Source organism: Eleginops maclovinus, chromosome 1 (assembly GCF_036324505.1).
Source record: "Eleginops maclovinus isolate JMC-PN-2008 ecotype Puerto Natales chromosome 1, JC_Emac_rtc_rv5, whole genome shotgun sequence".
In the NCBI taxonomy this organism is placed as follows: domain Eukaryota; kingdom Metazoa; phylum Chordata; class Actinopteri; order Perciformes; family Eleginopidae; genus Eleginops; species Eleginops maclovinus.
In genome coordinates this window covers 19,413,051-19,440,948 of record NC_086349.1, presented here as the reverse complement: position 1 = coordinate 19,440,948, position 27,898 = coordinate 19,413,051, and the positions used below count along the sequence as shown (strand labels likewise).

At 40.5% G+C, this 27,898-nt stretch overlaps 1 protein-coding gene across 1 annotated transcript in view; it reads right to left on the bottom strand.

The window, feature by feature from the left end:
• Positions 1 to 25,982, bottom strand: part of LOC134883601 (IQ motif and SEC7 domain-containing protein 1-like) — an 87,093-nt gene extending 61,111 nt beyond the window's left edge. Inside the window, 3 exon segments of the mRNA XM_063912093.1 lie at positions 5,687 to 5,794; positions 13,004 to 13,033; positions 25,377 to 25,982. Of these exon segments, the coding sequence (XP_063768163.1) occupies positions 5,687 to 5,794; positions 13,004 to 13,033; positions 25,377 to 25,636 (398 nt within the window). The 5' untranslated portion in view covers positions 25,637 to 25,982.
• Positions 25,983 to 27,898: the final 1,916 nt, after the last annotated feature.

The window sequence follows — 27,898 nt, the reverse complement described above, 5'->3', positions numbered from 1 at the left end:
AGACATGTTTTTCATGTGCTGAAAGAAGGGTAATTCACATTTATTAAGTGTACTATGTCTTCAGAATTTATCAAAATGTATCAAAAAAAGTCTTTAAATATCACAGGGACTCATAAACATGTGAGATACTGCCAATACTGCTGTGGCTGAATGCTGGCCAGCCTTTATTGTATTGTGTTATGATCCTTTAAAATAGTTTATGTGTGGCTTTGGAGTCTGAATGCAGAACAATGAAGACAGGCACACAGAGCAACCATTTCCCCCTTAGCCAAAAGGATCAACAGCAGAATGAAGTGAAAGGCACATGCAGAAAGAGCCTTAAACTCTCCTTTGTTTCTTAAAGTCAAGCAACTTATAATAAGCCACATGGCCAGAGTGTAAACTGTGTTTCCAGTGATCCAGCGCAGCGCAGATCCTGTAATTAACTCTTAGAGAATGTGATGACGAAACAGAAGCTGGGAACTTCAAAGACAAACCCAGAGCGTTCCCATGAGTTCAGACACATTACGGAAGTGGGCTCTCTGTTTTACAGGCCTATTAAATCATTGTGCTGCAGTGATTTCCCATCTGGTAAAATCAAAACGTTACAATACTAACAGCAGTAAATAAAAATGGCCAATAAAGAAAGGATTCATATAACTGGCTGAATTTTATAGGAAGCGGAAGGCTCTTTCATGGCTGTTTTTTTTTTTTTTTTTAAACAGACACTAACTCTCAAGCACAACAACTGCTCCTTCATTTCCCAAGGACTGTTTGCTGCAACATTTAATAAATGTTTACTGTGCCGTTAAGCCCAAATGACCTTAGATATGATCAAGGCCTTACAGAGAGAATACAGCGTTGAATAAACACAACAGCAATACTTCTCCTTCTCATGTCACTTGTTCACCATATTCACCCCCCGCGGCTGAAACACAGCCTCATGAGCTGCCTTACACCCTCCAATCGTCAGCAAATAACACTCGGTTTGCAGCAGGAAGGCTGGCTGGGGGTCTGTGATCCTATGAAGCTATTCCAGGAATCAATAGGCTCTGCAGTGGTGCCATTACAGGGCCGGGAGATAATCACAGGTTCTGTTCTGAAATAGTTATTCACCATAATGAATACCATAAAGCATCTGAATTATTTATACATGCGATGGAGCTCCTGGTCCAGATCTGCGCAAATGGTGAGACATCAAATCAGAACCGAGACCACAAATAAACTAAACATTGCAATAATATCCGCTTTACGACCTTTAGGTAATACCGAGGGAATTTTAAGAGAGGGACGTAAACTCTTGCAGAAAGATTTACACTTCACCCTGACCGTCACGTGTACCGCTGTAGAGCTCTGGCCTGAATCGATTCCTCAAGATGTGTTCCTCTCATTCAAGTGACAGAATAGGATAGGCACAAATAGATAAAGTGACAGAGAGTGGAAGAATAAAGACAAGCAGATTTTTTTTTAATGAAGTGGGAGAAAAAAGAGAATATCTGGAATCAAAAGAGAGGCGTGAGCAGAGGCCAAAAGGAAGAGGGGAGCATCTTGGGTATTAAAAAGCATTCATTCAGTCTTGAGCTCGGCTTGATGGGTGCAGAGAGGTCTTAACTCTGGACTGAACTGGAAGGCAGCTGCAGGCGATGAATACAGCAGCCACTGCGCAGGCAATACTCCAATCAGTTAAAACATGCTTTCTCTCCATGGCACTGAGGAACTGCCACGGAGGAAGTCGTTTTTTCCCCCCTCTATTGATGAGGTCATCTATATTCCTACGTCAGATATGGTCATATAATTTATAATGCGCTGCTTTTGTACCGTTTCCTTTCAAGTTGCAGCCACATGTGCTCAGATAAATGCAGAACCTTCCCTCCTCAGTAAAGGCTACAGAGCAATTATCCTGTCCCACAATAAGCTGCAATCCCGCATCGCTATTGGCCTGGCTGACTGCTCTACTTATTACTGTCTCTACCTGACATAAACACACTTCCTGCTTTTACCTCTCACTGCTGCAGAGCACTCGGTCTGCACAACAGTCATGGGGAGACAATACGAGCAGGAGAGTACATCACAGTCTCCACAAAAGGGAGGATTTTTCACAATGGCTTTTTCTTTCATAATGAACCGCTCCGCAGCAGTATGGAAGAGAAGATATAAGTGGGAGGGATCATTAGAGATGAGGACACGGGGAAATAATTATGACTGAAAGGCTGGAGCACAAAAGAAACTTTGCAGACTTTATAATCTATTGTGATGTTGACATTATGTTCAGCAAGGAGAGGGGCAGCAAACCCAACCAGGGCCTCGGAAACTTTTGATCATCCTGACCCTTTCTCTGCTTAACTGTTTATTTTTTATTATTTTTGAAACTGAAAGCATTCATTGACTATGAAGCCAGAGTAATACTGAAGATTTGGAGCTGAGACTTATATTAATATTTTACATTGATAAATGATCATTTTCAACACAAATACCAATCTCGTTATCAATCCATCAGGAATTTTGACCGAGACACATATTAAACTTGAAATTCAACAGATGAAAAAGTAATTAAATGATTCTATGGTGACATTGTGGTGTTTCCATATCACCTACAGCCAATTTGACATTTTATACTGCAAACTGACTTACTATCGGACGAAAACATTGATATGAAAACATTTGCGATAAGTTAAGTAAGTCAACTTTTCTGACGGTTTACAAAATGATTCCCAAGAAATGATGGCTTTGTCTTATCGAAGATATATTGTAAACTTTACAGTATAAGCACATTTAAATGCTTATGTAGATTTAGCTGTTTAACCATTTATCAGCATACATCTCCGCTGTACTTTCTGCAATACTTCAGTTTCTAAATTCCAATTAAGTTTAATAAAGTGTTAAAGATCAAGAGGTCATTTCACCTCCTTTACTTATAATGGCATTTAAGCTATTTTTACAGATAATAGGAACTTAAAAGTATATAATTTATAGGTAATATCTTAAAGTAATTCACCTTTTTTATTGTATTAATTAACTTTAAACACTTAACATTTAGCTCTTTTATGATTTACATTTAAATTTGCTACAATTTCCCCCCAGGCTTTATGACCAGCTGCTGATTGACATTGAGCAGTGCGGGAAAGTCAAGACTGGAAAGACATTAAACACCTTGAGGAGGAGAGCTGGGGGTTATTCTGGGTCATCTCCCACCTCTGGTTCTGATATTAGGTGACGGGCGCACATGTCTGAAATCTTTGAGGTCACATCTTGCTGTCCAAGTAGAATCCTAAAAATAATTACATTTCGCCCCCATTTTTTTATTATCATCTCGACCAGGAATGCTATTTGGTAAATTAAAAGAGTTGAAACAAATAGTAAGTAGTAGTAGATAATGAAACAAGATTTTCATAAATTAAAGCAGCTTTGTTAGTTGTTAGTTGTTTTGTGAAGCAGAAAGAAGATCCCCGATATATGAAGATTGGATGCTTCTCTGTGAATTTCAAAATTAAATATCTTTGGGTTTTGGGTATTACTGTATTGAGAAATCCTAATTAGTTGCAGCCTTAAATGAAGCTTTTCCAATCCCTAAAAGCTGCTTTTATGGAGTTTGTGCTTGATTAAAACCTGGCTACACAAAAAGACATTGCAAAAACTTTCCTTTTAAATTTAAGTATCTCTTCTCTGGAACTGCAGTATATCTCCAAGAGAGGCTTTCCCCGGGACCATATAAAAAAAAGACCATATGTCTGTGGCAGAATCACCACAACAAGTGCTCCAAGGACGACATCATTAGTTAACTACATTGACTCAAATATGCACACTCAGGCTTTGGAAATAAGCCATCACATCTAAGCGGTTGTGCATCCTTACATCTGATGAAATGCATGCGGCTTCTTTGTCGTTAGGCCAGGGGGCAGAGAGAATAGAGGCAGGCTGCATGAAAGAAAATGTACAGAGTAATAAATGAAGAGGGAAAGAAAAACACATAGCAAAAGCAACAATTCAAATAAATCCCTGAGGAATCTTTCTGCTATTACCGTCTAGAAGCCACTCTGAATGTGATCGGTGGTCCCCAGAGACCGCTCCGGTTCTGGCGTTAGGCACGTTGTATTTCTGCTGCATAACGCTACAACTACAAACACTTCCCATGATGAAGGTTTTCTTTAAACTTTTCCAATATGATAACTCAAAACATCTAAAACAAGTGGAATTGATTCAGCGTACTGGAGGGCTCAGCACAGCAGCTCACATGAGGCTAGATAATTAATATTTCACGTGCTCTCTTTCCTCTAATGCCCCACAAACACAGTCAGAATATACAACAAAGATAAATCACTCACTGAGAGCCTCTCGCAGAGGCACTGCTGCGATGGAGAGTGATTACCCAGCTATTTCTCTCACATTCCTTTTCAGATAAAATGTGACTCACTGCTCCACAGACAAAGCTGCAACATCCTGGATTCAGATCTGGCCCAGGACCTTTGTCACTTCATGTAAAGTGATGTTCCTGTTTGAAGGAAATAATTCATAACAACAAGTCAACCATGACAGAGCAAGGCCTTTATGATAAATGTTGTTTTCAGATTGATTCATACAGCATTCACAGTCTCTCTTGTCATTTCACATGTTGTGTGTGTGATTGTGAGGCTTGACAAATGTGTCGAGGGCACACATTCAGAGTTTGTGCCGCCCACTCACATTCATTGACACGAGTGAGAAGGACTACATTGTCTACAACAGAATAAAAAAACAATACTCAAAAGAATTTATCATATCTTAAAGATTAGTTCTGGGAAAACATTATAGCAATCACCTGATATAAATCAGCAAAGCCAAAATTACAGGGTGTTTGACTGTCATCATTTCAGAATTAGAGGCTCATTTAAAATGTGCCTCTGTGAGCGCAAACACAAGCAAATGCTGCTGCTGAGCCTGAGAGGAAAACAATCAACCTCTGATCACAGCCTTCATCTTGTTTACAGTCATGATCCATTAAACCTATTAGTCTTCAGCTGTGCTTGAAGATTACTTACACAGCAACAATCACACAGGGACAATCAGAGACAATACGCGAGGTGTTAATCAGCGAGAAATAGTTCCTCCTTCCTGCAGCATCACCAAAGTCTAAAAACAAACCTCAGATGTTCCTACTCATCAAAAAAGTTGTAACACAGCTCTTTGAAAATAGGGCACTGTCCCACCATGCACTGGGATTTATTTTTGGGCTGAACATGAGCCAAAAGTGGGCTATGGATTAGGCTCACATTGCTTTTTGATGATGAAACACAGCACTAGGAGGCGTTTCTGAAAGTCTCACTTTTTTTTTCTAAGTCTGTCCTACTGATGCAGCACTCATCTCTCCTTGTCGGCACAGGCTAATGGCTGAGCAGCGATGAAAGCTCATATACTCAGGCATCTCCCTTCATTAAGCCTTAACATGATGATCTCCTCGTGCACATCAGGAGTTCATCGTGCACATCAGGACCAGTAGCACTGAAACTGCTGTGTCATAGGAAGCTGATGACTGGAGAACAGCTGCAAAGACTCAAACATTAGGGCACAGCAACGTTTTCAAGCTGTCAGGACCAATTTATCTGCCACACAAAGGCTAATTACCCAGGCATCGATATGAACTGTGATGACTTTCAGATGCTAACAGGGAGAGAGCAAGACTCCAGAAATACTGCTCTGCCATGGTGCTGAAACAACAAACATCTTACTGTACCCAAAGGAAGCCGACTTCCATTTACGGCAGGGGGCGACTCTTCTGCAGCCTGTAGACACCGACCTCTGGGGATTTTCATTGACTTCGACCGGTAGGGAGGCATGTCTCCTAAAGGGGGGGATCAACAAAACACACATCTCAGAGTGCTGACATGGAAGGGCAGATGTAAAAGAAACCTTGGTACATGGTATACGACTGCTCTGCATTAAAATCATCCATTTCCCCCACAGAGGATTTCCCCAGGGAGTTTGTGACTTTCCTACTTGTACCTCTGTGTACTTCATTTCCACAGACTATTTAAGAGCAGCAGTACATCATATTTCTGTCATTTAGCAAACCGGGTTATATGGAATTCTGTATTACATCTGCCTCTTAGTATCACTGCAGTCTTCACAGGAAAATGACAAGATAGAGCGCTTGAAACAGGATCGGTATCAAACTCATAAACACCAGAATACACACCACAACACACAATATCACTTATATTTAGGGTTACAAAATCCCGGGAATTTTCAAAGATGGAAACTTTCCATGGGAATTAACGGGAATTTAAGGGAATGAACTTGGAATTATTTAAATTGAAGGTTGGCTCTTCATAGGGGACTTAAATATAGTTGGGGAAAGTATATTTTAGCATAATCGTGACTAAAACAAACAGATGCCATTCAAGTATATCCATGTCACTCCTCAATCACATGCACACTGCTTACTGCATGGCTATTGAGACCACACCCCCTACAGGCACTGTGCATTACTCCATCACATGCACATATGATTCCTAAAAGACTGGACCACACTTTTGAGCCCAAAGCACAAGACTATTGAAGCCTGTGGACTACACAAAGTGAAGTAAGGTGTGATGATATTATGGGGTAATCTATTTATTTTATGTTTAAATTGCAAATATCACATACAAATGTATTCATCGATAGCTAGCTGAGAACTTAAATGCTAAATAAGCCATAGCTAGCGTCACTTCATTTACCATCTATGAGGCACTCTTATAAAGATGCTAGCTACCTCAAATGTGATGCTGTTTTTATCTGCCTCCTGCAAGATGTTTTGAAGATCATTCCAGTTCTTTAGCTAGCCTAACTATTTATATATATATGTTTATGCCATTGCATCAATTCCCAGTTAGTTCCCATAAATTCCCAGGGAAAGTTTCCAATATGGAATATTTCCAAAATTCCCCAGCTTAACTTCCCATGGAAATTAACCGGAAATGTACCTGACATTTTCCACCCCTTTACAACCCTACTTATATTACAAAATGAAGTTTGTGCAATACTAAAATAAACAACTTTAAAAGACAGGATGAGTGTTTGCATGGTTTTGACCAATGACTGCAACTCATGTAATATACATTTCATATTATAGGTGACAACTCTTGAAAGATGGCGCATTTTTTTGAGTTATTTTTGATATATCAACACTACTCTTAAGAGATGCATCACTAATGCAATAAAGTGCACTTTGCAGCTGTACTTTATTAGGTTGTACACTTCTTTGTAATAATCTAAAGGACTTTGTTTACCTGAATCCTACTATAGAATATATTTTGCACAATTATATTCCACATGAAATATAATACTATATACTTTACTTGTCAGATACCTGTTGTATTTATTTTTGGCAATGAGCATACTTTAGAAGAACACAAAATGATCACATTAATGGTGAAACTGTGAACATGTCACAACAAAGAGAAAAAAAGAGAGAAAGCCGGGTTATCAAAGACAACAAAAGGTTTCATGGGGTAGGATTCTTTGTAGTTGTTTGTCTGTGAGGCTCAGTGAACTGCAGTTAAGGCAGTTTTTGTCCTCTACTGATCATATCAGACATTTCTCATTTCTTTCCACTGGATGCCAATACCACAGAGGCGTTTCTCTCTCATCTGTTCACTGAGCTTGGCAGGGTGTCTCAGACAGAGCAGGCACGTTGCTCAGGCATAAAAGTGGCAGTCAAAAATCAACAGCCAACCCATCTCTCTCAGGGTGTGAGGTCTCCATCAAAAACATTAAGCCAACATCTGGCTCAGTGCAAACAGCTGTCAAGCATATATACGGATAGCCAAAGCTAATTTGATTTAGAAAAATACATTGTGTAAAAGCAATAATTGCGTAAATACCAGTCCGATGAAAGCATATCATCCAAATGCCATATTAATTCCCAGACGTGCAATTTGTCAAAGCATTTGTACCGAAATATACAAGCATCCTCTATTCTTAAACACGGCTAGTTCTAATGATCTAAAGGAGAAATCCTACACTGAGGGCCGGAGTAATATCACGGCTAATTGTGTCATGGTTGCTGCCATTTTCTGCTGTTTCTGTAAAATGAATTATTAATTTAAGAAATGCTAATGTTCTGCTCTGGTGGAGTTGGGAGCTGTGAACCTCGAATAAATCAGACTTTTATTTCTATCTTCTAATAGTTCCTGTGATAGTGCTGCAGAGCCGAACACTGACGTGGTTGCGGGCCTGTCAGCGCAATGACTGATGCACACACACCAACAATTCATAACAGTGGCAGCTCCCAGCCCTGGAGGGATGTTCTGAGACTCCAAAAACAATGTCCATTATTGGCTTTCTTTTTCCATACACTGAATGCTGTGTTTTGTTTAATTGTTCCTGAGAAAAGGCTTTTAGAACAATGCCCTGATTAAAGCCTGAAATCCAGTTTGCTCAGTCCAAATGGACAAACACAAGCAGGCTTGATGTCCTTGTTGATCATCACTCTCCATGGCAACAAGAGATGGCGAAGGAGAGAAGCAGTCGGTTAGTGCGGTACCTGCAGAGAGATAGACCGGCCTTGAAGAACAGCCCGATCACCTCTCCTCCCTGCAGACTGAGATCAGCTGCCCTGACACCTACTGTACTGTCAGTGCATCGGATGACTGACACGTTCTTTCTGGGTTCGATTTCTGACAACATTAGGCACAGTTTAGTCCACAAATTGGGCTGTTTTAGAGAAATTACATGCCTGCAGATAGAAAACTGCAGCTCCATCGCTATTTCAGTGGAAGCCTCATTCGTTAGCAGCAAAAGACGTTGCAAGAGTGCAGTCTCTTTGCTCCCATTTATGTTAATTCCTTAGGCAATCTGTTTTGTAAATGAACCCACACATCTTTGACATTAGATTCCACAGCAAGATGAATGATTGTTTAAATTGATTGGGACCGCTTTGCTTACTGGTGTTGTTTGGAGACACACACTTTGTGAGGGGTGTTGACCTGCACAACAGCCCAGCGAAGCTTTATTCTCTTCATTGTCATCTCTACAATGAGGGTGGGGTGGGGGGGGGGGCTTTATAATCGCCGCCTCTCTGTTTCTCCAACACTCTGTGGAGAATTACAGGCAAATAAAAGCAGCAGACCCTGTCGAGGCGTTGCTCCAGATACCTTCAGTAACTCACTATACTGCAGCCCTCTGGTAACCTACTCGGGCATTTGTTTGCTTCTGAACAAACATGTTGAACAAAACTACAATAACCGCCTCACAGTACTATGCTTTTGTCAACCAGTGAAGTTGCACTTTACATCCATGTCTGTCTTTAATGTCATGACTTCCTAATGTTATCCTATTGGACATTTGTGTAAATATATCATAAAGAGTGTATGAATTCTTAAGTTATCTGGATTTGCGAGGTCACAGGGATCTTTATCTTTGATCACCACATTATAATCAGTTCATTCTTGAGGCCAAGTAAACATTTGTTATAAATTTGAAGAAATTCCCTCAAGGCGTTTCTGAGATAACGTGCACATGAGAATGCAACAGAGGGAGAGCCCAGAAAGATAATGTCTCAACACTCGTCTGTCACCGCCACTGAGGCATGAAGAGACAGAATGTGCACCGCTGAGAACTCCCAGTCATGGACATGTCGTTCCAGCGAATACAATTTTAAATTTCAATTAGCTTCTGTTCTGAGACACTGCCAATTAAACAGCTTCAATCCATCACAATAAGCCAGCTCCCCCATTGCAATTGGTGCTTTAAAATGTTGGGCTGCTCCTCCACTGAAGGATTTTGTCATAGTCCGGGGTTTATGAATGAGTGCAGCATGAAAGTGGTGGAGAGAACATCTCACCATCAGACTGAAGAACAATCCAATAAGAGCAGGTCACTCTGAGGGCCAGCCTGCTCATCTCACCCAGGTTCTAATCACATCTGAATGAAGCCGTCCATTCTGATTACAGAACAGCACCAATTAAACACCGCCAGGTTGTTATTCCCCTCTCATTAGCCGGGGAGTGTGTATGAGAATAATCCCCTCATCACCGTCAGAGTCAATCTCCCTCCACACACACTTTTTCAAACCAGTGGAAAGCAGACTTTCGGGAGCAGGTCTTATTTATTTATAGCACCTGTGCCAAGTTCACTGGCTCTTCCATTATTAATGATAATGAAATCTACCAGGCCATGTAACACACAACATTTTAAACAGCCAGGCTGACTTGTGCCATGGTGTGGCATATTAACGGGGTAAGAGATGTAAGTGACTGTAAGTCTGCTGTGTGTTGTCAGCAGAGTGTTGGCAGTGCTAGTGACTTTAAACAGCTTTGAGCTCTGATACAAAAGGAAACACGGAGCCAAGAAGAATCGTGTGACTGGTTCTCAGAAACGGTCACAGTGATTTCAAACTGGCTGCTGCTTCACTTTAAGAAGAGATGCGTCTGAATATTTACACAGAGATACCATATCCATCGGGAAAGCATTAGTGTAGTGGAGCTCAATCAGGGCGAAGACAGTTTTTCAACAGTGCGCAACTTGAAACTATGGTGCAAATTTAAAATAGGTGCATATTGCAATACATTCTCTTGTATTTTTAACATTAAGACTTCAGTGGCTGCCATTAAACACCTTAGCTTAATGAATTCAGATTCTTAAAACCTTTCTTTGCTTCCATATTTAACTACATAACACAGAGTTGGAGAAGGATCTGTATTTATTCATGTATAGAGGACAGATTAGAACAAATCTGCCCATCATGTAGAATGTGTAGGATCACTCAAACGGCAATGCACCTGTTTGATCTGCACTCAAGACGATACAAAACAAATGTCCCTTACATCTCACCTGTAAGAGGTGTTACATTTATCTAAGAGATTCATTTTATTTTAATATTGAACTGAATCATTTGTAAAGGCTTTTAATCTACACGCTTTCATTGTCCAATTATGAAATGTCTTTTTGATTTACTGCCCTTAAATTTGGTCTGCTCAATGATGGATTAATTCGTCCAAACATTTATTATCCCCCTCGTTTATTATCCAATCACACATAATTGTATGAACTGTTTCACAATCACTGCCAGTTCCGTATCAAACACACTGGTCATCAAGTGTAATCATGTTCAGGTCCAGTACTGCTGACTTGAGAGAGATGAGGCGAAAACATTCCTGCAGTCTCACCAACATTTCTCCTGACAGAGCGAGATGAGCTGCTCCTGAAGCTTCTCTCTAATTTGCAGGATCATTGGCATCACGACTACAGCTCAAAGCTGCGCAAAAGTCTGCAATCGCTTTAATACAGAAATATCATGGCTTTTGGATCCAACTCTTGTACGCAGCTGCCAAACAAGCAGCATGATCGAAAACGTGTTGGTAGAGTTGTGCAAGATCGAACCTCGCTTATACAGCAGCAGGATAACCGTCTTGGCTCTCGGGCTTCATATTAATGAAGGAGAGACTGGAAACCGTGGCCAAATTCACAACCAAGAACGATATGCAGAGGGCTGCTGCCATTTGGGAGGTTTCCAACCACATCAAATCATCAGTTTGGGGAGAAGGGATTGTTTGTCTCTGAAGACTCGTCGTGTATTTTTATTTTCACTGCTATACATTTAGACTTCTACCATCAGCAACAGAACTAGAAAGATATGGAAAATGATGATAACATCTGATTTATTATGGAAAACACCCTCGGTTAATGTTCATTACACTCGACTGGGGGATAAAGGAGAGTATTATAAGTATATCAGTAGACTGCACATTGGACAGTGCCAGACATAGAACGCCTAACAGAAATATTTCAGGTTTCAAGGTGAAAGCATTTCAACTAACATGATTTTTCTTTGGATCAGTTACCTAGTACCTTTGCCACTTGGAAATGAGTTATTCGGCGAGTGAGGATAAACGCCTGTGATGGATGAGAAATTGACTTCTTGCTGTGTACAGAAATGCTTTTGTTTAAAGATCAAAATGTGAAACAACAAGTCTTCACAAAAGGATCACCGATTGGATTATTATTCAAGAAAAATATCTCTTATTTCCAGAAGTATTTTCATCAGAGAAAGGTTTGTAGCTAAAACTACTTCTAGCCAGGAACTCAAGCTTGACAGTAAAATGTCAAATGAATATAGCTTAACTTTAACAACCTTTAAACAAAAAATCAAATTTATTTTTCAACACATTTATAAAGTTTAAAATATATTATAATATAACCTACAAGGATTTCATATTTCCTTTGGAGCACTGCTGTCAGTGGGGATGCCACTGAGTGGCAGTCAAACTTCACATGCACATCCCTCGCTCTCGCATGCACAAACACTGTTACTGTGATGATATGAACACCAAGACTGGCACGCATTTCCAGGCTGTGGCCCACTGGATTTGCTTCAAATTTGTAGTAGGACATTTAGAGCAGAAGGAAAGGGGCCTGGGGAAAACAGACAGTCGAAGACCAAAGAAAAGGAACAGACATGGCCAGGAAATGTTTTCACTAAAACAGGGGATGCGCTCAGCTACACTCCGCTAAACTTGACGAGACTTTTGTGGGTCTACAGATGCAGAGCAAGGGGCTGGAGGGATCCCACAGCGAGGCATCCCTAAAAAGAGAAGCTGCAGATAAGGAGAGTGTTTACCACTGACAGCAACCCATTTACTCTCTACATGCAAGCCATATTTCTCAGCTGTGTTCACAGCAGTGATGGATTCACGTTACAGTTTTAAATCAGCCCACATCTTACCTCCGCAGAGACAACCCTACAAATCTAAAGCCACTAAGGTTCACACAGCGAACAAGCAAGTGGAATGTGACCTTGACTGCGCTTGACATAAAATTTCATCATTTCCTACTGACGGTGATCTTCACTAACACCAGTAACATGCAGCACACCAGGGCTGCCTCAATCCTTCACACAGAGGAAAGCTGCTCAATCTGGCTAGGCCCATGATGGATATTTGGCTTTTCACACGACATATATAACACTAGTATATAAGGCACTGTATCGTGAAGTGTTTTATGAAAGAATAATCATGAAACTCGGGCAGATGTACAATCCTGAGCAGAAGAAGGAGGAGGATTGACATACCTGACCATTCTGGAAGAGTCACATTCAGACCTGAAAGACAGAAAAACACTGGTTCATTGATTTTTTTTGAGCAGGTAAAAACTCAATTGCTGCAGTACAGTACGTCAGTGGTGCAGCTAAAGACATGCACGGTAACAAAACGCCTCATTGAGCACCATCCCTTGATTCAGCAAATTCATTACAGCAGCAAACTTCTGGCAATGGGGGCTGCAGCACTTTTGAACAAATCAATCTGGCATCATAAAAAGTGACTACAACTGAGATGACTTTCACAAAATTAGACATTGATATTCCACTGGGTGTATGTGCTTGTTGCAATGCCTTTACAGATAAAAAAAAACGTTATTTTTGGGCTTTGATTGAAGTCTTTTGGAGTTACTGAGTCTGTCTATAACTGCATGCGTGTTGTACATGCTGGCTCATGGCTGCGGCTTACATTGTGAGTGCTATCTGTAACACCTGTGCTTCTTATATCTTGTAGGAATGATTTCCTCTGTTTTATTAAAGTTCTGTATATTGCAAAGGCTTTAATAAAGTATTGATATCATTCTATTAGGTATATATGGCATTTTTCTGAACATATTTTAGAGCAATGTTCTTTAAACTCAAAAGACCCGGTACCTAGTGAAACACATTTATTTTTAATGAAATCATGTATGTTATTATGGCATAACTCATGTGCTCTCCATGTCTGTGGTGCAGTTTTATGGGCACTTTTAGAAATAAAAGCCGTAAATGGCAATCCAAGAGCCAGGAAAGTACTCTTTACACCAGAGAAATAAAATGTAGCCCGTTCTGTGAACCATAGCACCAAGGGGCAATAAAGCTACTGCTGAAAATGTATGAGCCTCCTAGTCACTTTTTCTCATTTTTCACCTGGAGGAAACAATGAGGTGTTCATGGTGAAAAACAGTGACTGAATATACCATTACAGCTGTAGCTGCAAAAGAGGGGTTGTTCTGTTCAGCCATTTGTTGAGAAATAGGTTATATAAGGCTGTGTCTAATTCGCTGTTGGGCTGTGATGTATTCATCCTCCTACCTCATCATTCTTGGTTACCTTTATTGTTGTTGTTGTTTTTTCTGTGAACCGTGTACGTACCTCCAGAATCTCTTGCATTATCTAAACATCTGCTTCATTAGGTGTGCAATAATGGCAAAGGTCTTTAAAGCTTTCTTCCATAAAAGCCCTGAACAAACTTGATAGCGCTGGTGTTTTCGTTAGAGCAAACCCCATTACCACTGTGGAATTAGGTTGAGGTGAAAACTAGAGCTGGGTCAATATAATGCAGTGGTAGGATGAGATTCATTGACACACATGCTGCAGTCCAGATCCAATGGCAATTACTGGAGCTATCGATTGCTGTGTATACAATGCATCACTGAAAGAAATGATTGGACCAAAACCATAATTCAAAAGTGTTTTGCTGAATGATATGTCCGTCTGTAATGCTGCTTGCACCCGGCAATGCAGTGAGCATCCTCAGAGAAGGAGGAAACAAGAAGGAAGTGGTCAGAACCCTGGACAGCTCCTCGTCTGGAAAACGTTCCCTAAAACTACTACTACTTCGCTACTGTACAGAGATCCTGATCCGGTTCATGCTTACATTTGTTAGTTTGGCACATACTGCAACACTTTCACACTGTACAGAAAACAGACATACAGACTCATTCACTGGTATTCAAGTGGAACTTCATCACTTTATGCACTTGATGTCTCAGCCACTGGCTCGATAAGATAATGCTGCAGGTGACAACAGAGGCGTACTTTCATTTCATTCATCTTCTCCTTTTCATGAGAATTTGTAAAACTTGCAGTACTGCAATTTGCATGAGTTGCCTCTTTCAGTGAAACATAATCAATAGAGCTCAGCCTGAACCACTAGCAGCTGCACTGATTGAATTTAAGGTAAATTGCTACACTTTCAGTATAACCTTGCGACACAGTAGGTGAAGACAAAGTGTAACAGCTCTTTGAGAATGTATGGATGAGAGAGAGGCGCATTGATGGAGTGTTAATGAGTTTAGCTTTCAGTCTAGACAATGCTCATTTTTCTGTTCATGAATGAGTAAATTACACATTTTACTGCCTTATCCAAGCACAATCAATCACACTGAGGATGAAGGGAGTCAGTCTTTATCCTGCCCTGCACAGAAACACTGGCTACTGACGTTGTTTCAGGTGCATTGACAAAGCCTTCTAAATATAGAATGAAATGACAAGTCTCGTTGGAGGTATCATTCAGCAGGAAGACCTCCCCAAAATACGAGATTGGTTTCTCCCACGTTGGCCCACAGAGAAGGGAATTTCTGGAGGCTGAATCAAGACTTCCCACCAGCTGCTTCCATAAACCAAACCTTACACCGCTGTCTTACGGTCATGTCAGCATCTCCAAACTGCCCTTTGCCTCAGTGTGTTGAACTGTGTGTGTGCCCCTTGCATGTTGTACATGTGTGCCCTTTTTCCTATGGCTGTGTTGCAATGAGGACAGCCTGTTTCCTGTTGTGAGGGAGGAAACGGACAGACGGCACACCCAGCACATAAAATGCTGACTCAGAGTTTATCAATCTGCCTTTCTGCAAGAGTAAGTGCAACTGGACACGACTGCAGAAGTGCACCAGTCTGCTCATTTAATCATAGCTTCCTGCCTGGCTTCAAATAAACATCACACACTGTAGGCCACACAACAGCAACGATTCACAAGTGAGCCTGTAGTTGCCAATGCATCCCTGTGTTGCAAGAGTCCGCAGCCTATTTTTAGTACGATCATTTCTGTAATTTCAAATACAGCACCATGTAGGCCGTCACAAAGGCTTGGATAGTTTCGCCTAAAGCTGTTTTGCTTCCCTCGCCTCTTTCAGAAAAGACCTGCTCCAACGTAATTATAAACCCATTATTTGTTTTCCGTGTAAAATATTGAGTAAGGTTAAGCTTTGAAGAAATGGCTTCTCGCACTTCATTACATTACCAGCCTTATTATGGCAATAGGAAGAAGCAGAGTGCTATTACAATAAAGGAGATGCATGTGTGGCTATTTCCTTTTCTGAATACACAAGAAAATCAGAGCCAATTACAGTTTGTCCAAGATGTGTTATGTTACATTCTTTTTGCCTAATATTTCCCATCCTTCTCCTTTTAAAATCAGGGCACGCAGCCTTAACTTCCTCCTTGAATATGCTGGAGGGAGAAACAGCTGGAAGTCCATTATGAACTTTCACAGCGTCCTTAACTGAACTGCTTGATCAGAGTTATATCCAAAGTTACCCAAACAGTTATTGGATTAACTGAATATACTGTGTCATTTAGCCGTAACCGTGACAGTCATGAAACGCTTCAAGCTTTAGCAAACAAACCCCTCCAAACTGCAATGAAAAGGAATAAATCAAACTGAATTTACAAAACTCTCGACTAAACACAGAATGGCACTTCTTGCAATTTTGTGGCTCTGGCCTCAATTCACTGTAATGTCACCAAGTGATCAATGGCTTGAACCTGTGGCCTGTTATAACAGCTCATTCGCACTGACAGCGTCCTCTGAGGAATACTGCGAGGCTTGGCGTTCTTTTGCAGTGTTTCATAGTTATTGTCGGTATATTATAAGATCCACTTTTCCCAAAAAGAACACTGCAGTCGAGTTTAAGGACGTTACAGCGTCTGATGTTCATTTTGCTCTTGCTTCTCTGATGAAGTGCATGTGTGCCTTTATGTCTGCTTCTTTTAGGACTTTTTCTCAGTCCAGTGCATAAATGAAGGGCATTCATCATTTGTAGGATCCTCGGTGCATCACATTCTTGTGACATTCATATTACTGAGACCTAAATGATCTGTATTAATCAGCAGCTAATTACAGGCAGAAATGTGCCTGGCTAAGCAGATCTAACAAGCCAGTATAGTACTCTGTAGTGGTTTGCTTCTCATGGTGCTGTCAAATGATGTATCTCTAAGGACTAAGTGATGCGTAACCCCGACTGGCTCTCTGCCCCAGCAGTTCCATACTGTAGACAAACACACATTTGTATACTGCTCAGAATAGTCCATCTTCTTCCTTTGCTCACTTTCATTTCTCACTCTGATCTCATCTGACTACCTTAATAGCCAATTTATTATTTAGACAAATGTCAAGGAGCATGATATGCACCGTCAGAGAAACCAGACATTTAAAAATTTGATGTACTGACCCTGTCACTGATCAGTATTTTTGTGAAGCCCGGGGCGGTGCTTTTATTGATCAGCCTCTGTTTCATCTGCCTTGCTGAATTTAGATTTCGGTTTGATTTTTCGCTTATTACAAGCTAAAAAGCCTAGTGGCAATATTTTACTAAGCTCTATTCACAGTATTTCAAATACAATCAGAAATGTCAATAGTTTGTTTTTAAATGGATCTGAACCTCAGAATCAAAAAAAAAGTGTCGAAACACTTCATGATGAAAAGATATGACTTCTTCCCACCTTAACTCTAGCAGGCACCTGGCCTCACACAGAAAGCTGGTTACAAGAAAATGTTCACTCTTGCTACATTCCTGAACATATTGCCTGGATTTAGATCAGCCCTTAAATCTCCAGGGCTACACAGAACTTAGACAGCAGTGCACACCAGCAGCAAAAGTTGAAACATGCATGTTATAGTACAGCAACTAAGAGTGAAAGCAATGGAAACTGTTGAAACTGCAACTCATTTACTAAAAAATAGGCTAAATCTCACTCAAATGCATATTTGTTGTCATAGGCCCAGCCAACACTGAGGAAGTCTGTGTAAGACATCTATCTGTGATGACTAAGAGCAGTGGCACCTCATCTGTGTTTAGCTGTTGACTCAGCCTCCACCTCATCAACGATCCACACATATACACACATCACATACACACACCGCACACCCACTTGGCAGAAAACAAGTGGCAGCATTTCAAACAGCTCTCCACAGGTACTATGCTACAAATTGCCTTCGATTCAGCTGCTGCATCAGCTGGTTTTGACAGCTGCAGGGTGGATAATTGGTTCAACTGTGAAGGAATAAAGGATGAACAAGCAGGCGTGCTTTGGCCTGGTGGACCTCCAAAGCTTGCTGCTTTAGTGTTGATCACAGTTTGTTATAATAAATGTTAAAAGATTGTAGAAAGATATTTGAAGATCTAGCTAGTTTAAAGTAAAAGCGTGAAAAGTAAACAAAGTATGCATCAGATGCAAGAAATAGAAAAATATTACATTGGATGTTGTCACTATCGCCCCCAAATAGGGAAATTCAGAACGTTTAAGGAAGGGTTACATAACACTTTTCATTGTAATATGTTCCTTGTAGTGCTCTATCCTGAGGGAATTGTGGCATTAAATAGCATTTAGCATTGTAAGAAAGAACACACAACAGACCTAGCTCCTAAACCTAGCTAACAGGCTGCTAGCTTAAACTTCAAATGTGTTGTACAGACATGTACCTGCGTTTTAGAATATGAAGTTTTCGTTAACATTCAGTTACTCACTATAAGGTGTGTGTTCAGCTCTGGCATCTGTAAATGTAAACACTCTGAACCCTGCATGCATTTGATCCACGTGTACTAGCTTGCTATCTTATTTCTGTCTTTGCTAGCATGTTGCTATATTTTGGCTCGTTAACACCACCTGTGGAGAAGTGATAGTATGAAAGCATTCGCGGGACTGTGTATCACATGCTTCTACTTGTGAGCGATCACAGACAAAACCAAAGGGTCATTCATAAAAACATTGCTTCATAGTGCCATGAGTGGTCAACAACTGAGAAGGGTGCTTTTAAGCTTCATTTTGATTGAAATCTGAATTATCGTCTCTATAATTTAGATAATATCGGCCGAGCCTGAAATGAAGCCACATTTTATTTCACATGCACACCCACCATTTGAAGTTTTATCAAATTTCACAGAAACTATGCATTTTAAACAACACAATATATTATATTCAATCCAACTAGGGTTAATATTGTGAAAATTGAGATTACTATGACATTGCATATGATTAATGAATGTGGTGGGAATAACGAATTGGTTTAATTTTGGCGGATTTTTACACATATGTTGCCTTTAACAAGTACTCCCACTTCTGTGATTTGGAAAAATTGCACAGATCATAATTTAATAAAATTCTGATGAATTGTTTCACCCTAAATCAAACCAAGGTAGTGGTGCATGGTGATTTAAACATGATGTTGTTGCCTGAAACACATTAAACTGTACAACCCGACCACCATTGATGTGGCTTTTAACACTATCAGGGCTCGTTAAAGCCATCATTACCGGTTCTCATGGGACAATCATCAACATGAAAAGGCACAAACCAACCTTAAGTCTGCATTAATGGCCCTGATTGAGAGAACCAGAGGTCAGTGGTGCCTGGCTTTCCTCCAGCATGAGGTAACAGTCCACTACACATAAAGGCAGCCTGCAGTTGATTTTGAGTGCATGTTGAAATTTTTCTTTGGACATTGCTAGAGAATTATAGGTGGGTCTGAATGCAAATCATCCCTGCTTGGCCATTAATCTAGGAGGGGTATTCCATTAGAGGGGGCTCCGCTGGAGAGTGGGAGTTTGTGTGCTCGTAAATTTGGTTTGGCACAATGGTTGTTCAGCAGATCGCTGGGTAAATTAGTGGACGCCGCCAGCCATGAGAAACAGCTTCTCCATCATGCTATTATTTTCTGCCAAGGGGTCCCAAAACACATGCTAAAGGCATTACACTGGCTGGGGTTGAACTATTTATGACCGTGCCAATCTCCAGCCTACAGGCTCTATCCAGGGGACTTAGTGAGGGCACTTGAGGTTCTTTAGGCAACAAATTATGGTGAAGAATAAAACACCAGAGACTTCAGAGACATAATTCAGAACAAGACAATATCAAAAACCTAAAAGAACCTCTATCAAATACTTCAATATCTATTGATTAACTCCTCCCGACTATTAACTCCTCTGGCTCTATTCCATCTCATCAGGAAGTACTGTGCAACATCAATGTTAACACAGATCACTGTTGTAATGAGATGAATGACATATACTGAATCACCTTTCATACCAACAATAATTCAGATCAATAAGATCAAAACAACAGTGTAACAGTAAATTAACAGCTTTACATGTACCTACATATGCAACAATTTTATTTGTATTTTTTAATTTGAATTTCAGCGAAGTATCTACAATTTATTAAATCAAATTCCATATATGTTTCTCTTCTTTGTCTATCAAAGGTAATATTCAGATGATGGTGCCCTCAAATGTATAAGACTGACCAACAGTCTAAAGCCTGGTGTTAATAAGTTAACAGAAATTGGAGAAAAATGAAAAGCAACAGCTCCTCAAATTTGAGAAGCAGGAACGAGCAAATACGTATTACTCTTTTGACTAATTCATTCAAAAGAGTTTCCGTTTTTTTACTTTTCTCAAACTGAATAATCAACCAATAGTTTCATCTCTACGGTTATGCAAAGATAGGGAAAATAAATCCAACATATATTAAGGAATCATAACCCATTTTAAACGTACTAACCCTAACCCTCCAACAAGCCCCAAAACAGCAATGAAAGAGGCATTAATATCACCTAAATACTTAAACGGATCACCGCTTGAACTGAAAACACATGTTTTTCAAAAACTCATCTTCCAAAATCTTGTGTTTGAATAATCCTGCAGCTGATTTAACTTTCCAAACACATTTAACTGCAGGTCTTCAGCATCAAAGCAATGATAGCTTATTTGCAACTGAATACATGCAACGAATGAAAACCACCCTACATAAAACGGATAACTGTTTGCACTGCATGCGGTTAATCTTTTAATATTTGTTTGCTTATTTTTAGCTCTTATTTTTTTTGTCACACTATGACGTACATCCTGTCTGAGATCTGGCACATAATCAACAACTCAAGAGCTTTGCTGTTCATTCATCAGCATTGAAACATTCCTATTAGCTGTATTAGGTTATTAACAGGGAGAGGGTTTGAGTAGGCAATGACGTGTCATCAATATTTGATTACTTATGCCTCTTTCCCCAACGGGATTTATACTAAATTAAATTACTGCATGAAAAAATCCTCAACTTCCACTAACCACCACGGCCCTCCTCAGCATATTTGAGATATCACATTTAGGATACTGTTTTAGTACATTTGGGAAAACTTTTAATTTTAACTTTTAATCAAAGCTGTGCAGAAAATGACACATCAGCTCTTTGTCAACTGCAGCTGAAGAGGTTATCTCTCCAGCAATCACATCAGCGTCCCAAATATGGTTTGCACTCGGTTGGCTAGCCATGCCTGAGAAAAAAGTTTGAATACTAAATATGGACTGGCAGATGCATCCACCAACACGAGATAAGAAGTGAAAGCACTCGCGCACACCATTCCACTTTAAACCCCACAGGACAGGTTGCGATCACCGTTGATCCACGTACATTAAACCACCAGCTTCTCCTGCATAATGCACAAAATAACATTTCACGGCATTTCACTTTTTGTTTCATTTTACAACGTATCACATTCACAGACTAGACATACGAGGTGTGTGTGCTGAAAGCCTACTAAAGCTAGTAAACTCAATAAGACTTAACTGGCTGTGAAGAGTCATTTATCACTAATGTGTGCTTCGAAAACTTGCAACCTAATCTTGTATCACTTGTCATTTCATTCTTAAGTGAGCACAAGGGATACAAGTAACTGTAGAGCACTGTTGAAAACAAACTGCATAGGGTAAGCAAAAATATATCTGGACTAAAAGGCTGACAAGGCAGGCAACTCGGGAGCCATAAACACAAGAAAACTGGTGTTTGATTGCTAATTCTTGCTAAAGTGCAAAATCAACCATCTGTTAAAATGAACTTTAACTTGAACTCAAGGCACTGTGAACTAAGAAGTTTTAGCTTTAAATTGAGAGACACCGATCAACTGATGATGACTGATTCTTCTCTCCCAGCACTTTAGGGTTACAAATGACCAAGTGGACAGGTTTGTTGATTTACACCTAGGTCAGAAAACACTAGGGTGACTTTCAATACCTGCACAGCAATGCCACATCCTTAAAACCTGACCAACAATGTTACCCAGGAGCCGGTTCTGCAGAGATCACAGAGGAATCTGTTGACTTGGCACGACAGGTTGCACTATCAGATGTGCATCACATTTCCTGTTCTCTGCACTTTGTTTCTAAAAGAGGGTAGATGGAACAACTGTACAAGCAACATACAGGGAAAAACATGCCTTTCACAGGCAGCCCAAGGTAGCAGAAAACTATCTTATGTATGTTTCAGTAGCAGAAGCAGACACGTAATCTGCCACTTGTTTTAAAACAGAACATGACTGATTTTCTGCTTTTTTTCCTAGCTTCCTCTCTTTCCATTATCAGGTCACATAGCATAGGCATCGTGCCAATTGAGAACTGAAAGCGTACAAATATTTGCTTAAAGTATGAAAAAACAACACACACTGAGTTCAAGATAACTGCAATACAAATACATCATACTAGACAGAAAAAGGAAGCAAAGACCGATAACAGCTTCCAACAGACAGATGTCTGGATTGTTTAGACCCCTATACATATTACATGACAGACTACATGCATTAAACACTACAGAGAGAGAACGTAAAGGTAATGGATTTAAACTTGAAAACACACAAGAAAGGATTACAAAAGCAGAAAAACAGCTTGGTGTAAAGCAAGTCCTCTGAGGCTGTGAATGCTGTTCCTTCCTAATTCATTTAGCTTTATTTTATCCACTCCCCGTATCACCACACTATATTTCCTTGTAATAAAAAGTGTTAACACACAGCATGAGCTTATCAGCTAGATCTTGCCACAGTTCAGTAAAATACACTCCCCCTTGTTTTAGAGTGTTCTTGCTAAGCTAACTGACTGTAGTATCAGACTTAGCGTTCAAATATGTGGTTGGTATCCAGCTTCACATATAACTTGAGGCTGGAAAGCAAATTAGCATATTCCCCTAATCTATACAACAATTTCTTACACAGGTGACTGACAGCTGCATGGACTTTGCTAAATTGGTGTACTTGTGTCTTGTGGATAGAAAACTATGGCAAACCTATGATGTTCAAGGCCCTGAATGGGCTACGAATGGTTTTCCATCGTACTAGCTAGGTAATAGCAGTTATTTTATTTAACTGCTTGTTCCTGCTTCAGGTCTTGATTACATACCAAGTCTGACAATCACCATGTGAAGAGGAAAAGGACATGCTTGACAGCATAAAGAGAGCTATGTCAACATGTTAGTCTTAATGTCGGAAAAACTCAAAATTGTCATGTCACTGGCAGCAGACTGGAAGCAGACTTCCTGTTCCTTCATTACAGAGGGTGTTATTATTCAGGCTTTTAAACGCTGATTTATTTTTCATTGGTTATGAAATGCAAAAAGGTCAGTATGTCTTTGGAGATAAAAAAAATTGCAGATTATAAAACATTGTGAAATGTGGTTTCAGGTGATTGACACAAATAAATATGGTAACATTTTAAATAACAAGTGCATTACAAATTGCATTTTGATGAATAACTTAAATCTTCGTCAATGAAGTATCAAGAAATCTCAAATTCTACTGTCACAGTAGCCACTCTATTTAGGCACACCAGTGATTTAGACTAAACATCAGCATGCTATTGTCTCAATGTTTACCGTGCTTTGCATTTTAGTTTGAGGTGCTAACATTTTTTCATTAGCAAAACAATTTACCAGCGAGGCTGACAAGAATGTCATTAGTTTTGCAGGTAGGATATTGACAAATTCTCTCCTAGAATGGCTTAAAATAATAAATGTCCAATAAAGGCAACAGAGCTTTTGAGCATCGTAGCATCTGCTCAGACCTCCCTTCAGAAGTATGTAACAAAAGCAGATTAGTAAAAGACCCCTTTGAGTAATCCTGGGAATCCCTCAGGAAAACCAGAATCTAAGAAACACACATTTGGGATGCTATGATTGGCTGTGGCCACTGTGTACTTGACCTCAGTGAATGGCAAATAAATGGATGCAAAACAGTTTAGTTTCAAAGTTAATAATTACCTAGATGTACCCTAATGTTCTTCATGCTAAATTGACCCTTTGCCAATGTTGAACTATTTTCTAATAACAGCTGCATTGCTCACTGCACTTAAATGTCCTCCATAAACCCCACTTTCCATGATTAACAGCTGTCATATTCCATCGGGTTCATCGGGGTAATCACAGGCTCCTCACTAACCTCTGTGTCAGTCTGCCAGAGCCAGACTGAAATAGTGTTCAGGCACTGTGACCGTACAGAATGAGAGATAGTGACGGACTGATTTTCCAGAGAAATAACACAGAATACTCTGTAGTGCCGAGAAAGATTTATAAAAAGGTCAGTGTTATAGTACGTCCTCTTCTCATGAGTCTGGTTTTATTAACCACCAAAGCCACACAGTCTATGACTCATTAGTATTGATTTGCTGCCACTGATCTTCATGGCACCAACACGCTCCTGGACACAAAGGTCAAGCATGATCAAATGAATCTACCACTGTCAAAAGTTGAATTAAATGTCTGCATGCTGAGCCATTTGGAGATATGACCAACAGAGTGTGAACACAGTACAATGCAGGGAGGGTAATCCTGATGATGTGTCTGAACATCAAGTTTTTTTTTAACTGCACTCCTGATATAATGCTCCACTAGATTTGCCCTGCTTTGCTCTGCCTGGGGCTTAACCCACTGCCTGCAGATAGGGCCAGCCTTCAAACATAATTGCATAATGGATCTATCCCAAGAAAGTGCCCTTTTTCCAGGTTTGTAGCTATTGCATTCCATTTATCATGGATTTATGTGCCTGTCCACACAGATGAAATCATTTTTTAAGACCACAGAGGGCTGAAGTGCAAAGGCATAGTTGAGACTGCAGTCTGTTGAAGTTACAGAAACTGAAAAATATCTGACTGTGAGTATCTGAGTGTATATCTGCTAAATATTCCATACTGTACATACTGACAGCTAAACTGTACACTCTCAAAGGCAACATTAATCAACCGTACTGGGAATTAATATGTTGGGAAACTAGGGGGTTACCTGGGTGCTTGGGAAATTTATGTGTTGCATATGATCAGTCAAAGCTATGCTGTCCAACAAACCCCATTTCCTGTAATTGTTCCGTGCGTAATCCCGGGACCAATTTTCCATCAGCAAATATCAGTGAAAGCATCTGATGCAAAGTAGTCCAACGTTAGTTGCAACTGCGGATCACGGTGTGGCAGTGTTGGACCTGAACTATTTGGGCTCTGCTTTAGCAATAATTACTTTAAATCAAGTAAATTATTCTAACTTTAAATACTTGAATGAAGATAATGCAGTTCAACAAAGATGATATAACTTTGATAAAAACAATTCCAGATGAGGTTTGTCTTACTTTTCCTGGGTGATATGTTCCTTTATGGCCCCCAGGGTGAGCAGGCTGTTGGTGCCTTGCAGGAGCCTGCAGGTTGCCAGGTGCCGCTGGTACTGCTCTTTCAGACAGCCGTTCTCCGAGCACAAGTCGGACACTTGCTGCTCCAGCTCCTCGATCCTTTCCCTCTGCCTCTCCAGCAACTCCTGCTGGGTCTCGATGATCTTGTTAAGCTCCTTCAAATATTCCACAGCCCTGGTAGGGTTCTCGGTTGGGTTTTCCATGTCGCTCCGCTGTGGTTCCCTGCTGTATCGCAGAAGCCGGGGAGATGGTTCTGTGTAGTCCAGACTGGGCTTAAGCGCAACAATTCATCGGGCTGCGCCTTTTACGCCTCGCCATTGTTTTAAATCCGTGTGGGTGATAATTCAGATAAAGAGACCCTGTGCGCGCGTTTAGAACTCCTTTAAGCCCACAAAAGTAAAAGCTCCTAGTCACGTCCCAAGCTGTACATTTCAAAATATCAATCAACCAGAATGTAACAGTCTACATCATGAGGATCGAAGCTGGCTCTCCGTGAAGTGCTGTTCCCCCATGTTGGCAGCACGCTATGACATTTTTTGTGAGGCACCTTTAGCTCCATGCTGCTCCGGTGACTTTTCGTAAACAGACTCTGGCTGTCAAGTGGGCGGGGTTAGCAAGTTTTATGAACCTGCAGGTCGCATTGAGCGCAACAATAGCTTTGCAGCAGCTGTATGAAGGGAGGTGGATTTGGTGTCCCTCGTTACACTTTAAAATACAGTCTCATGTCACTTTCTCTTTTCTGCAGGAAAGCATACGAACACAAACCCTCCCCTCTCTTGCACTCGTTTTGGAAACAGAACAACTTTGTTTTGCTTTAAATATTCCGCCTTTGCTTAATGTTGTATCTGGTGGTGTTGCGTCTCTCCTGCAGAGTTGTTTACTATGCTGTCTGTTTAATGTCGTTTCAACAGCAGCAGGCTGTTCCCCCTCTAGTGAAATGATCCTAATAGCAGGGAGCAGCGTGGGTTAGTGTTTGAATAAAAAATGAGTTTACTGTTCAACACATCTCTCTATGTGTGGCAGGAGGCTGCAGTGGTCCCATGGGTGTACTGTATGAGAGCCAACTGCAGCACTGCCTGTGATACAGAGGCTGATGTTGGAGTTTCATGTGCGGCTATTACAGTCCCATCTGCCCTGCTTTGACCATTAGGATTCTTGTAGGATTTCTATTTTTGAAATAGGAGCCAAAACTGAAACGTTTTTAAGAAAACACAGCCTGTGAAGCAGAAAAAAATCTGTCTACAATTAAAAAAACCCTTGCAGTATATTACAGACAGAGAAACTGAGAGGTGAACCAGTGACTGTGACTGAGCTATGGCCATAGACTGCAATATACAGTCTATGCTATGACAGTTTGCATTATTCTCTTCTCCCTGTCTTGAATTGCTCCCCCATGACTTTCTTATCAAAGTAAGTCAAAAACTCACAATAGATTCATATGCACTTCCCTCATAGGGGTCCCAATTCTCTTTTGCCATTTTGTTCAAAGTTGATTTGAGGTTTTGTATGCCTGGATGCAGTCACAGCGCAAACACACAGGATGAATGCTTTATCCATGAAATTGAGGGTGTTACCTTTATGGCAGGCTTCACGTCGTGAAAGCTGCACTTGGATGATTTGTGATAACTTATTTAATGTGGAGGCAGAGCTGCAGCCAAATATTATGGGAAGCAGTTTAAGGACATGGAGTACAGATGGGCCACATTTATTTTGACTTTTTTTTGTGTGGTTTCAAATCTACATGGCATGAAGTCAAGGACCGCTGCAAGAGCCTTGACCTGCTACCCAAATTATATACAGCACACAGCCATTAACAGCCAAAAGTCACAGGGTGGTGTAGTGTGTCAACACTGCCAAAAGCAATGCTTAATTCCTTAGTTCTGGTTAATTTCTAGAGATTTATACACCACAGAAGCGGCACACACCATCATGAGGTTAATGTCTTTGTTTTGTGCCCTTAGCAATACAAAACTGCCACACATTACAAGCAGTGTCACAGGGAAAGGAGACAATCTGTCAACCATGAGCCCACATGCACATCCATGAGTGTCCTCTGGTGAGCTATTGAATCCCTTCCAGCTCTGACGCTGCTGTTCCTCTACTGACCTTGCATTTTAAAGACAATAAAGAGAGGAGAACGAAAGAGATAAAAACAGTTTCACAGAAAACTCTAAATCTAAATCAGCCATATTATTTTTTTGTAGCGCATTTTCTTCATGCAGCTCAGTTGGTCAATTTATAATAGCTTTAGGAGTTATGGAAGTACTGAACCTTTTGACTTGTGTGGATGAGGCATGCCAGCAACCATTTACGCCTTCCAAAACAAAAATCCATGTCATTATTATGCTCCTAGGCTCTCTTTTCTTCCTTTGGCTGACCGCTCAGATGCCTGTTCTGTACCAGGGCGGCTGCCAGCCAGAGAGATTTATTTTGTCAAATTGCTCATATATTTGCACTGAGGCAAA